Genomic DNA, 13,694 nt, shown 5'->3' with positions numbered 1-13,694 from the left:
TTTATAATCTCATTACCTGAATTAAAATTAAAAATCCAGTCATAATGGCCAGTATTTATAGTTTGCTTATCGTGTGTCAGACACTGTGTTATATGCCTGAGTGTATTTTATTATCTAACAGTTCAAAATTTATTGTTGTCACCATTTGCATATAAGGAAGTTGAGGCTTAGTAAGATTAAATAACTTGTCTAAGATCACAGAGCTAGCAGGATTAGAGATTAGGCCAAACTCTAGAGCTCTTGTTATTAGTTGCTATACTATATTATCCTGCATTTACTGCTTATTTTGGAATAAACATCAGTTAAAATAGTTATTGAAAAAAATGTTATTTTCCTAGATATATCAAAGCTTAGCTTTTACTAAATGTATGTTACTTATGTGACTTAGCTTGGACTGTTCTGTTTTGTTTAGATTAAGGACACTTCTATAAATCTATAATAACATCTTGCAATGTAGTAAATAGTCTTTCAAGATGAGTTACCAACTTCTATTAGAGACCTGGGCAGTTTTCATAGTAGCATGAGCTATTAAAAAATACAATTAGTTTTCAGTTTCTGACAATTTATATAGTCTCCATTATACACTGAGAAATATAGCTCAGAATTATGGTAACAGAGAGAAGGAAGTTTAGAATGGCGTTGACTTACAGAAGCTTCTCAAAGTTTTCTATGTATTCGGTCAGCATTCTCCAACCCAAATGTAAAAATCTTTAAGGAAGCCTTGACACATATATGAATAACCTTCATATTTCCATTAGAAATCTCTCATCGATATTAGAAACTCTCACACCTAAAATAATTTGCATGTAGTCTGTTAAAAAAATTCTGAAGAATTATGATATCTCTGGGAGTGTATTGGAATAAGAATTCTGAATTAGTTATAGAATGTTGTAATTTAGTGATATTTAAAAAAATATAAGTATTTCTTTTCTTTCTAGAAACAGCTTACAAGATAAACAGAACTTGGTAGATACCGTGGCTACAGGCCAAGGAACTGGAGTCCCTGCAACTTTCTGAGGGCAGAAGGTCTGGAGGACTGTGTCCTGGCCACTTCTGCGTCCTGCATCATGCCGGCCTTGTCAACAGGCTCTGGAAGTGACACAGGTGTGTGAACCCGAGAGAGGCAGTTTCTGTCTGTCCTTACTTAAATCTTATTCACAGTGAAATACAGTGCTACTTGAAGTAAATGTAAGCAGGCCATGCATGTTTTCAAGCACGAGGGGAATAAAATCAACTTCTAGAGAAAAAGTTCTTGCTGATCGCTTCTTTTTTTCAGGTAGTGATGGCTTGTGCTGATGTGCTCATACTGACTTGCTTTTAGAATAATGCCATGCATTTAATTTAGAAAAGTTAAGTATTTTGAACATACAGAAAAGTGTGGCAGATGCCACGATACCCATATTACCCCTTCATAACAGATACGAACTTTTTGCTGCATGTATGCTTCAGGCCTCTCTTTTTTCTTTAAAGAATAAAACATTATCCCTACCCCAGTTCCTCCATTTTCTTCCTGCCTGTCACTAAAGGTAAAAAGTATCCCAAACTTGATATATGTCATTAAGAAATTCAGTTAATACTAACTGACAAGCATTCCACCTTATTGTCAGTTGTAAGACATAGAGGTACATAGAATAAATACTGCCACATGCATACATGCCTTTGTAAAATCCCCTGCTTCTGATCAGACTCACGACTTGGGGGAAGAGGCCCCTTTGAGGGTCTGTTCTGGGGTTCCCCAGAATCAGCACTTTTTCAAAGTGTAGAACCCTGGATGCCTGTAAGAACTATTAAAACCAAATGTGAGTGGGGTTGGGACTATGCCATGCATTTTTAAGATCCTCTCAAAAGAAGTTTGACTAAAAGGGACATTATCTGTGTTGCACTGACTGTGGTGCATTCAGTTGATCCCATTCTCTCTCTAGTTGAGATAGCTCTCAGGCTGGGTGATTACCGTTACTGGGACCATAATCTCCAAAAAACTGAATCACAAATTTAATTTTGTCTTCCAATATGTTACAATGGCATTTGCATTGGCACCATTTGCAAATATCATTCTTTGCTATTTCAAGCATATCCATACTTATATTTTGGCAAGTTTTATTATATCTTTACCTATCAGGACTTATTTTTTTCCCCCACTATGATTTAAAGTGCAGATTAGTTTTTGTCAGGAAGAAGTTTTGATTGTTAAGTTACATAAAATTTTTCTTTCCCAAGCCCTTAGCTTGGAAGCCAACTCCTTTGGAAAATTTTTTTTCCTTCTTTTTATGTTTTATATAGTCCCACGTTGTGTTCTACTATATAAAAATGAATGATTTAACTTTCCATAGTGGTTTGGGAAATTATAGATAAAATTTATTTGAACAATAAATTTATTGCAGTTGTATAATGAATGTTTTAAACCTTGCTTTTCACCCAAAATACCTCATTTTAATTGGATGCATAATATCGTTGCTTACATATAACTCAAGGGATGATTAAAACGGAGCAGTTATAGTTTATAAGGCAATTTAGGTGTCAGTCATGAAAAATAGCATATGCTATTTAGAATTTAAAAAGAGCTTTTCCATGCATAGTCGGCTGCTTAGAGCAAATCTAAAGTGTCTATCTGTCTGAAACCTTGCTTTGTGATATTTTTGACCTAAGTCCCCACGAGTTTTGAGCCTGGCACGGGAGACATGCTTTTTTCAGAGTCACTGCATTTATGAAAGCCCCAAGCATGGTGTATGCATCAGATGTTTACAGTTCCCCCAGAGTTCCTTGCAGATCAGAAGCAGTTGACCAGTCAGGGGGCATTTTTCCTGTAAACTGTGTTGCTTAGCAATATCATTGATGTTGTCCCATTATCAGGTCTCCAGGGAGCAGTTAGCGAGTAAACTGAAGCTGAGAGGCACATGCCGCAGGAGGAAGGCACTGCTGACAGCAGCTCAGATGCCCACATTTGCTTCTAACGTAAAACTTTTACCACTTCTCCCTCTTCCCTTTTCTACTTGTTTCACTAAGAAAAAAAAATAATTGCACAAGTAATACATAAAAACATGTACCTTGCCCCCAGTCTCATTTTCTTTCTCAGTTTGATAAGTAGCTTTCAAGAATTTTCTGTTCATTAAACACATGTATATACCTAAATACATTGCTTTGAGTCTTTTTTTTTAAATCAAAGATTTTGTTATGCCCCATTTATTTTTCTACAACTTTTTTTCTACCCCAAGTAATATATCTTGGAGAGGTACTTTTTTTTTTTTTTTTTTTGAGTTGGAGTCTCACTCTGTCACCCAGACTGGAGTGCAGTGGCCGCTTGTGTAGCCTCGACCTGCTCTGGTGATCCTTCCACCTCAGCCTTCCAAGTAGCTGGAACTACAGGCATGCGCTACCACACCGGCTAATATTTTTGATTTATTGTAGAGATGAGGTCTCGCCAAGTTGCTCAGGTGGGTCTTGAACCCACGGTCTCAGGCAGTCCACTCACCTCAGCCTCCCAAAGCGCAGGATTACAGACTGAGCCACTGAGCCTGGTGAGAGATACTTTTTATGGTGTCAAAGTGTATTTGTGTATATGTATGTTATGCATACATCTATCTATTCCTATATACATCCATATGTATACCTCATTTTAAACTAATGAGTAGTTTTCTATTGTATTGCAATTTAGTGAACCTCTGTTAATGAAACTCTGGCTTTGCTCCTTTTGTAAATATTTTGGGAGGAAATAGGTACATATTTAACGATATTATCAAATATCTTCCAGAGTGGTTAAACCACTTCATAATCTATAGACAGTGCATTAAAGGTCCTTTCTCCCACATGTTTGCCGATATTCACTATTATCAGTCTTTATAATTTTTACTAATCTGATGGGAAAAACAGAGTATCTTAAGTGTGAAGTGTACAGTACTCTGCCTTGAAGCATATTACCATATGCTTGTTGGCCATTCATTCTTCTGTGACTTATCTGGTCGCATCCTTTTTCCATTTTTGTATTGGTTTAGCATTTTCTAATTTATTTACAGAATTTTCTTCATTTTTATTTTGTATATTAGCTCTTTGGGCCGCTGTTAGTTGAATAGCATTTTTTTCTGGTAAGTTGTCATTTTCTTCTTCCTTAAATAGTATCATTTCTTCTATAGAAGTTGAATACTTTTATGTAGTCAAATCAATCTTTTCTGAATGGTGAATGCTTTTTTATTCTGCTTAAGATGGTCTTTCCTATCCCAAGATCATGAAGAAATTCTCTAAGATTTTCTTCTAGTTTTAAAGATTTGTTTGTACATGTTTGAAATTTTAATTCAACTGCAGTTTCTGTGTGGAGTGAGGCAGTGACCTAATCTAATGTATCCTGATTTTCTGTTTCTACAAGTCCCTAAATCACTTATTCAGTTGTCCATTCTTTCCACATAGATTTGTAATATCCCCCCAATCATATTCCAGCATTGTATGTTCTAGTTTCTCTTTCTTGGCTTGTAATGATCTATTGCTCAAAGTAAAATTTTTTTATTAGACTTTTTTTTAGAACAATTTTAGAATTACAGAAAAATTACAAAGATAGTACAGAAAGTTCCAGTGTATCTCACACCTAGATTCCTTTTATTAGGAACCTCTTAGTTGGTAAATTCATTTCAGTGAATGAACCAATATTGATACATTTTTGTTAACTAAAATATATGCTTTATTCAAATTTTCTTAATTTTTTCCTAATGCCTTTTTTTTTTTGTTCCAGGATCTCATTCAGGATACCCTATTACATTTAGTTGTCATGTCTCATTAAGTTTCTATTGACTGTGATGGTCTCTAAGATTTTACATGGTCTTGATGACCTTGACAGTTTTGAGGAGTACTGGTCAGGTATATTGCAGGATTCCTCTCTACTGGAATTTGTCTGATGCTTTTCTCATAAAGAGATTGGGGTTATGTGTTTATGGGGTTAAGATCACAGAGATAAAGTACCATTGTCTTCATATTAAGGTATGCACCATCAACTTGATTTGTAACTGTTGATGTTGGTGTTGATCATCTGGCTAAAGTACTCTTTGTCAGGTTTCTCCACTGTGAAGTTACTCTTTTTCCACCATTCCCATACTGTGATCTTTGGAAGGAAGTTTCTATGTGCAACCAGCCCATACATAAGAGTGGTGTGTTATGTTTCCCCCTTAGTTACAGTGAAGTAGGTATGTAAATTATTTGTAATTCTTTGTCTTTTTTACCTCATTTATTAATTTATTCAATCAATTACTCGTATAGATGTAGACTTGTGGATATTTATTTTATACTTTGGGTTATAATTCAGTATGAATTTGTCACTGAAAGTGTTTCAGCTTTGGCCATTGAGAGCTCTTTTGTTTTGCTCCTATCAATGTGGGCTTGCTTTGGCCCTGAAGATGCTCCAGGCTCATCTTGTGTTTCCTGCCCCAGTCCTAGAAACAGCCATTTCCTTTTATTGGAGAGCGGGGCTAGAGAGCATGATCTGGGCAGTAATTTTGCTCTTTGTTACTGGAGTTTCTTTTTATTTATTTTTAGTTTTATAGTTGTGGGGTGCAAGTGAGGATTTGCTACGTAAGTAAGCTGCATGCAGGTGAAGTTTGGGCTTCTAGCTGGCCTTCTCTCCCCTTGATAGTGGACCAGGTACTCATTGTGTCACCACATGTCCCCCTGCCTCCCCTAGCAATGCTCAGAGTCTGCCAGTTCTACCCTTGTACTAGTGTGACTAATGTTCAGGGCCTGCTTATGAGTGAGAACATGTGGTATTCAGTGGTGATAGTTCACTTAGTATGATGGTTTCCAACTGCATCCAAGTGGAGTGTGTTTCTTTAAGGCTCTCTCAGCTAACTCAAAGAAATACATTTGTGTATACTAACCCATGCATGAACATGTACATACACAAACATTTCTGTGTGCAATCATTTCCGTGAAACTATATCAAGCTAAATATTAATTCTTACTGATGTCATCAACTTAGCAAATGGATCATTCTAGTCTTTTCCCTTTTCTTATCTATAAATTCTTCCTGAGCAGTGAAAAACTTGCCATCACCTTCCTTCCATTTTCTTTATGGTTCAGTTCCAGCATACAAACAGCAATATCAGAATTGTTAACCCATGGGAAACATCTTTTTTTAGCTAGAGGCTTGATCTTTTTAAAATTCCTGTGATAGTGCTATACTGTTTTTAATCTTATAGAATCATTTCTTTCCTGCATAATACCAATGTTAGTTTTATAATTTCATTAGATATAATTTTTGCAAACACCATATAACCTGAAATATAATACATGTACAGAAATGCACATAAAACTTTTATAATCACAGTTTTAAAAGTGACTGTAATGCCAACACCCACGTGACCACCACCTAAGTCAAGAAATCCAACACTTGAAAGCAGCCTGTGTATCTAGTGTCAGTCACAATCTCCTCAGCCTCCACTATATATATATATATAATAGAGCTTAAGATTTGTGTTAGCATTTCTAGGCAATGTGGTTTAATTTTGCTTGTTGAACCTTGTAAATGGAATTATACCATATGTATTTTTTTAGGGTGAAAATGAATGTTTATTTAAAATGAGAAATGGTAACAAATTATAAATTGTAAATGTATAATATTATAGTCTAGAGAAAAAGCATAATCTTCTTATTAATTACCAACACACCTCTATAATACTTTTTCTTCTATATTTTTTGGCTGTCCACTCTGATTGCCTTTTCATATGTGATATTTTACTTATTTATTTATTTGAGTCAGGATCTCACTCTGTTGGCCAGGCTGGAGTGTAGTGGCATCACCACAACCTTGACCACCTGGGCTCAGTTGATCCTTTTGCTGCAACCTCCTGAGTAGCAGGAACCATAGGTGTGACCACCATGCTTGGCTAATTTTTAAATGTTTTTGTAGAATTGAGGTGTTGCTATGTTGCTCAGACTGGTCTCGAACTCCTGGGCTGAAGCAATCCTCCTGCCCTGGCCTCCCAAAGTGCTGGGATTACAGGCATGAGCCACCTCACCTGGCATTATTATTATTATTATTATTTTGAGTTGGAGTCTCACTTTGTTGGCCAGGCTGGAGTGCGGTGGCACGCTCATGGCCACCCCAGCGTCAACCTACTGGGCTCTGGCAATTCTTCGGCCTCAATCTTCCAAGTAGCTGGAACTACAGGTGCGTGCTACCACACCCAGCTAATTTTTTTGATTTATTGTAGAGACAAGGGCTCACCATATTGCCCAGGCTTGTCACAATTTTAAAAAATTTTTGTTTAAATTTTTTGAGCTGGGGGTCTCATTTGGCCACCCAGGCTGGAGTGCACTGGCGTGATCATGGCTCACTACAGTCTCAAAATCCTGGGCTCATGCAAGCCTCATGCCTCAGCCATCCAATGTGTTGGGATTACAGGTGTGAACCATTGCACCTGGCAGCATTTTCATCTAGATCATCTTATTCATCTGCCTAAAGTAAGACTTTAGAATTTGCAGGTCTGCTGTCAAACTGTCTCTTTTATTGCTTATCTGAAAATGTTTTTATTTTCCTTAATTCTTGAGAGTTATCTGTATCAAACATATAATGATAGGTTAACAGTTATTATTTTTTCTAAGCCAGAGGCAATGAAGTGATATAGTCAAAGTGACTATTTAAAAATCAACTGTCAGGCTCTTCCCTTGTAAGTAATCTATCTTTTTTCACTGACTATTTCTAAGATTTTCTTTATTCTATCTGCTTTCAGTGTCTGCCATTTCACTAGTCTGTGTCTGGGTCGATTTCATTTTCTATGCCTTACTCAGAATTCTTTTGGCATTTTGAATGTGTTTATTAATGTATTTGATGAGATCTGGAATTTTTTAGCTTTTATCTTTTCAAATATTCCATGTACTCTATTCGCACTCCTTTCTTTCTGGCATACCAATTAAATATGCATAAGGCTTTCCTGTGTCTCTTTTGCATATTACTCTTCTCTCATCTCACTCTTTTGTATTTTTGTTTTCCATTCTGTTCTGAGTAATGCTTACCTACTTTTAATTTTATTCTTTTTTGAGCTATATCTAATCTCCTTTATATGCCTACATAGTTTTTAATCTCAGTGATATATAGTTTTTATAAGAAGTTTTGCTTACTTCTTTTAAAAATGTTTGGCCAACATTGAAGTTGTTTGTACCATTAGGAAATCCCGTTAACCTTATTTCCAGTACCAAAATCACGATGCCTTATTCCTAAAGTGATAGATTCAAGTTATTGAAGCTAGTAAATATATCATTGAGGTTCACCACTAAAGAAAGCCATTTGAAATAACAAAAGTAGACTTTATTGGTATTGTCAGTGTCATGAAAATACTTTTGGTTTCATCTTTTATTTAGAAAAACTCATGTTATCATGTATTCCTTTTGGCAATTTGTATATTAAATTGTGAAAAAGCAAGGTCTTGAACTTGCTGTTTTTTCCTTCTAATACTCCCCCTTTAACAAGTATACTGTGCTGATTTGACTTGATCATTTTGTAATTTTCAGTTTTTTTCATAGCAAATCAAGATTGTTAGATCTATGATTGACTGCTAACTGCTTTCTGTGAACAAAAAGCAGTGCGTGAATTGGCATTTGGGCACTCCTTTTTTGTAGTTATGCACTTACACACTGAGCTTGTGGACCTTAGCACTGAATCAGGTCACTTATTCTCGTCCTTGTCACTACTCATAAAATACTTATGAGCTAAGTTGAAAAGATCTCTCTGTGAACTATGGGTTTTTCAGTGATAAACAAAAAAAATACTAGGTACTCTTTTCTCACAGTGGCTCACCTGTGTGCAGAGTATTTCTCAACGCTTGCCATATCAATAGTGTCCTTCAGCAGTAAGACCAAGTATCTGCTAGCAGGTGTAGGCGATAGTAGTCATTCCTCTACATTGCACGCCTTTGCTGTTTAAAAGATCACATCATATAGGAATTTTGTCAGTAATTTTTATTCAGTGCTTAATATTTGTGTTTCATTTTGTGACTCACTTTGTAATTTTTGTGGCCGTAGTGTGACTTCCATTTTTGGTATAAGAAATGTGACTTTAAATGATGTCTATGTAATTTTTTTATTTTTAAAAAAGTTTTTAGAGTGTACAATTCAGGGTAACTAATTATATTTAATTGTGTTGCACAACCATCATCACTGTTTGTTTCCAAACATTCTCATTGCCCCAAACAGAAACTCAGTACCCCTTAAGAGTAACTCCTTCTGTTTCTGACGACTACCATTCTACTTTCTGTCTCTAGAATTTACCTAATTTTGATATTTCATATAAGTGGAATCATATATTTGCCTTTTTATTGGCTGACTTATTTCACTTAGCATAATGTTTTCAAGCTTTGTCTATGTTGCTTGATGCTTCAGAAAGTCACTTCTTTTTATGACTGACTAGTAATACTCCATTTCTTAACTGATAGAACACTGACTGGGAGTAGGGAAAATTGACTCTCAGCTTAAATAAAAGTTGATTCTTAATTTTTGTGTTTTTTAAATTATAACTTTGTTTTCATGGTTTATTTTTGATTTCCTAAATACATTTTTAGTTTTACTTCTAGCACAGATAGATTCACGCTATATTTTCGGATTGAAATCCTGTTGACTTTCTCCATTGATGTTCTTATTCTAAGGTCCATGTTATCTAGCAATAATGGATAGTAGAAAAGGGCTATAGAAAATTAATCCTAGCCGGGCTCGGTGGCTCAGCCTGTAATCCCGCGCCTTTGGGAGGCTGAGGTGAGTGGATTGCCTGAGCCCGCGGGTTCGAGACCCGCCTGGGCAGCGAGACCTCATCTCTACAATAAATCAAAAAATCAGCCGGGCGTGGTAGCGCATGCCTGTAATTCCGGCTACTCGGAAGGCTGAGGTGGAAGGATCGCCTGAGCCCAGCAGGTCGAGGCTGCGGTGGCCGGGAGCGGCCACTGCACTCCAGTCTGGGCGACAGTATGAGACTCCAACTCAAAAAAAAAAAAAAAAAAAAGAAAATTAATCCTTGTTAAACGGGGAATGAAAAGAGCATAGAAAAATGGTGGTAAAAATTATCGGAACTTTATCCAAAAAAGAAAACAAATTTTGGTCATAGTTTTTATTTAATAAAGTACATTTTAGGTTATACTTTCAACTCTGTGCTAATTCATAGGATGAATGAAGAACGGATCCTGCTTAATTTTTGTTTATTGGCATAATATTGCTGACAACATATTATAATAGCAATTTGTTTGACTTTTCCAGCAAGACAATGAAAAGGACACTTTAGCAAAAATATTAGAAGTCTTCAGTTCTTCTATGTTTTTAAAATTAAAAAAAATCTTGATAATCATGTTGTTCCCTTTCGAAGTGCAATTTTTTAAATTTTATTTTAAAGATGTGGGGTACAATTCAGGGTTAGGTATACAAATGTTCCATATGCATGTAAACAAGTTAGTTTATTCTTCCTTAGTTGTTAACGGGTGAAGTTTTTCAGAGACTAATTAAACAACAGCATTGCTTGCAGTTGAATTTTGTCTGCTCTGTGAAATCCTCTATTTTTACAATGATGTTTATGGCAACCAAGATAATGACCAGTGAGGTTAACATAGTGGGCATATGTTAGGTGGGAAGAGATATCTGAATGAAACCTAATATAGTTTAATAGTGAATATTGTTATATTTACTTTTCTTTGTAACCTTGTAATACTTGGGACGCAGATCATCAGTATACAGAAGATTGGGAACCTTTATGTTTGTATTACTATTTTTAATCACTACTTTAATGTTTCTGTGGACTAATTGTAAGTCTGATCTATTTTAGTCAATAGACTGTATGGCTTAATATAATTATATAGCGTAGTGTTAATTTTCCAAACACAAATGGCAGTACGTCATTTTTTTAGCTGTCATTGCCCTTTTCTCTAGAAAATCTTGATTAAAACAATTTTACTTTCCAACACTTACATTAAATGTTAAACTCCTCTTTCTGATATAGTGCACTTGAATCTTATAGATTTTAAAAATATTGTTCATGAAGCTTGAGTAAACAAGTTTTAAGGTGGATAGAATAACTAAAGTCTATGTATTTTGCTTTGTTTCTTCTTGACAAGTTTGAGGGTTGTGGAAAAATCACCGTCATAAATATCCTGAAGGAATTTTTACTGTAGCAAATGTCTGTGAGACTGAATTTTCATAACATGATTTGTATGTAATGAGATTATTAGGGATTGGCTTCATTACGTAGGGATCTAGTTTATTTGACTTCACTTTTTTTCTGAAATGGTAAACCAGAAGTTCAATGCTCTTAGTAGAATAATTCCTCACTACTTTGCTGATTTGAAATGTCACCATTATCTTATATTCAGTTATTTATGTATCCGTGATTTGTTTCTGGATATTTTATTTTGTTTTAGGAGATTCTGCTGGCTACTCTTTGGTCTTTTGGGTGGAGAGGATTTAGCCCCAGTGACTGTGAATTTTGTTGCTAGCAAAGTGTTGTCTGTTTAGAGAAGGCTTGAGTGTGCATTGAAAGTTTGGGAAGCATTTAGCTTGGTGGTTATCAGGTGTGAACTGCCAATTTGTTCTTTTTAGCTAAAATAAATATATCTACAGCTTAGGTTACTTTATTACTAAAGTTCATGTATGGAAGTACTTCAGTGATTATTAGTTGGGAACTCTCTAACCTATAATATATTTTCCCCATTGAAACAAAGGTTTATCTCTTTGATAGCATGAGGTTTATTAGGAGTTTAACTATTGCATTATTGTGTAACAGGTTGTTTTGGATATATTGTGAATATTTAGGAGAATGCTTTAAAAGAAAGTTATTTAAGATAATTCTATCCCATGAATTCTTCTTGTAAGAGCTTTTCTTTCACTTAAATGCCTATTAATTCAACTAGCGAGCTTCTGAGAGGATATGATAAAGATGAAGACAGCAGTTGCTATTCATGAAGGGTCAGCAATGTGCTAGATGTTTTCTGTGCTTTCATCCCATTACAAATAGGGAGGCATAAATTAGGTCTGACATACTCATTCTTTATTTCTATTGATTATTGTAACAGTCCTAGGAGAAAAGCCTACTTCTCTTTCTGCTATATCATCTGTACAACCAAATGGCCCCCTTGCTGCTTCTTTGCTCTTCAGTTTCTCTTGCCATGACTAATCTTTCTGATTAAGATTGGTACTTACTGATCTGTACATTTCTCAACATTTGATACACTGAATGGTAGCGCTAGAAGAATAATGAGAGGTAAGATTTAGATTACTACCCTGCAGATTTACGATCTAATTTGGTCTAACTATATGTTATGATAAAATTTAAATACAAAATAAATATCAAAATGAATTGAGATAAGTCCTATCTACTATTAATCACTGTAAAGCTAATACGGCATTTTAGCTTTTGTAGCCAACTACTCTAGGCTTGGAGGCCCAATGATGGTTTTAATGTAATATAAATGTAATCAATTTTTGTTTAGGACTGTTATAGGCTATAATTTATAAGAGTTTTAGAAGTAATTTTCATTTTGCTGTGGCTTTATTTTGGGGATGAGTACTGCTGAAAATCAAAGTATTATCATTTTACTTTGGTATTGAATGATAATTTATGTAAAACTACAGACTATTGAAAGTTAATTACAAGTTGAAACCTATTTAAAGCTCAGAGATAGCATCTGAAAATGAAGTTAATGCCCAAACTTTACGTATGACGACCACTTGTATACCCAATCCTGAATTGTACCCCACATCTTTAAAATAAAATAAAAGAATTTAAAAAAGAAAGTTAAGTGTAGATATATGCACTTCCTCCTATTAACTCACCCTGATTTTATAGACTTTAAGACAATTGTATAAAATGTTATTATGCAAACTGCAATATGATAGTTATTTATATTGTTTTGCATATTTAAAAACTCATCTTGCCAAACACTTGAACATGCTATTTGCTACTGAGGGATAGCTAAGAAAGAGAATGCTTCTGTTAGGCTTGTGTTCGTATTTTAGTGTACTATAGGTACTTTTGGAAATGAAACATACTTTAAAGGAGAAAAATTGAGACCTGTTATGAATGGCACTGAATAGTGCTGATTATTTTACCTTTGACAAAGTGGAAAATTTAAAGCTTGGGGTATCCCATTTTATTAATATAATAAAATTTTATAGTGTTGTTCTGGGCGTCAATATATGTTCTTTAGTGTTTATTAGCCCTAGGTTATAGTAAAACGTTTTGGTTCTATGCCTGGCTATACTGTTCAGAATGCAAACATCAGAACTAAGACAAAAAACAAATAAATACATATTTGTTTTTCTGTTTCTCAAATCTTTTCCCATATGATTTCTAAATATTTTGGTTGCTTATACAAATATGATTGAACACAGAAAACATCTTTTTTATCATTTAACATAGGTTTATAGCTTCCCCAGACTTGTTCTAATAATGAAGCTATGAGGGATATGACAAGAATGGTGATATTAAATTTCTCTAGACTAACAGTAAATTTTTCCATTCTGATGTCAGGAATGTTGAGCATCTGGAATCTGCAAGAAGAGTGAATTGTTCGCTGCGGGAACACTTTCATCAGATTCTGAGCCGTTTATTCTCTTAGGAACCACTACTGTCTTGTACAGAATTTTATATTTTTACAGAAGCAGTTTTCTGGAACTGGAAAAATGTCTGCCCTTCTTTGTGCTTCTGTATTTTTTAATGCTTTCACATTTAGATATACCACTGTTTTGAG

At 34.9% G+C, this 13,694-nt stretch overlaps 1 protein-coding gene across 2 annotated transcripts in view; it reads left to right on the top strand.

Moving 5' to 3' along the window:
* Positions 1-1,059: 1,059 nt before the first annotated feature.
* MPP7 (membrane palmitoylated protein 7) overlaps positions 1,060-13,694 on the top strand; it is a 187,330-nt gene continuing 174,695 nt past the window's right edge. For both annotated transcript variants that reach the window (XM_008065326.1, XM_008065327.1), the window contains exon 1: positions 1,060-1,104. In XM_008065326.1, coding sequence (XP_008063517.1) covers positions 1,068-1,104 — 37 coding nt within the window. In that variant the 5' untranslated portion in view covers positions 1,060-1,067. The remainder of the gene's footprint in view (positions 1,105-13,694) is intronic.

The sequence above is a fragment of the Carlito syrichta genome, unplaced genomic scaffold (assembly GCF_000164805.1).
Source record: "Carlito syrichta isolate Samal-C Ts95f unplaced genomic scaffold, Tarsius_syrichta-2.0.1 Scaffold308231, whole genome shotgun sequence".
NCBI lineage: Eukaryota > Metazoa > Chordata > Mammalia > Primates > Tarsiidae > Carlito > Carlito syrichta.
The sequence above is the reverse complement of the archived record's forward strand: the minus strand, read 5'-3'. Positions and strand labels throughout refer to the sequence as shown.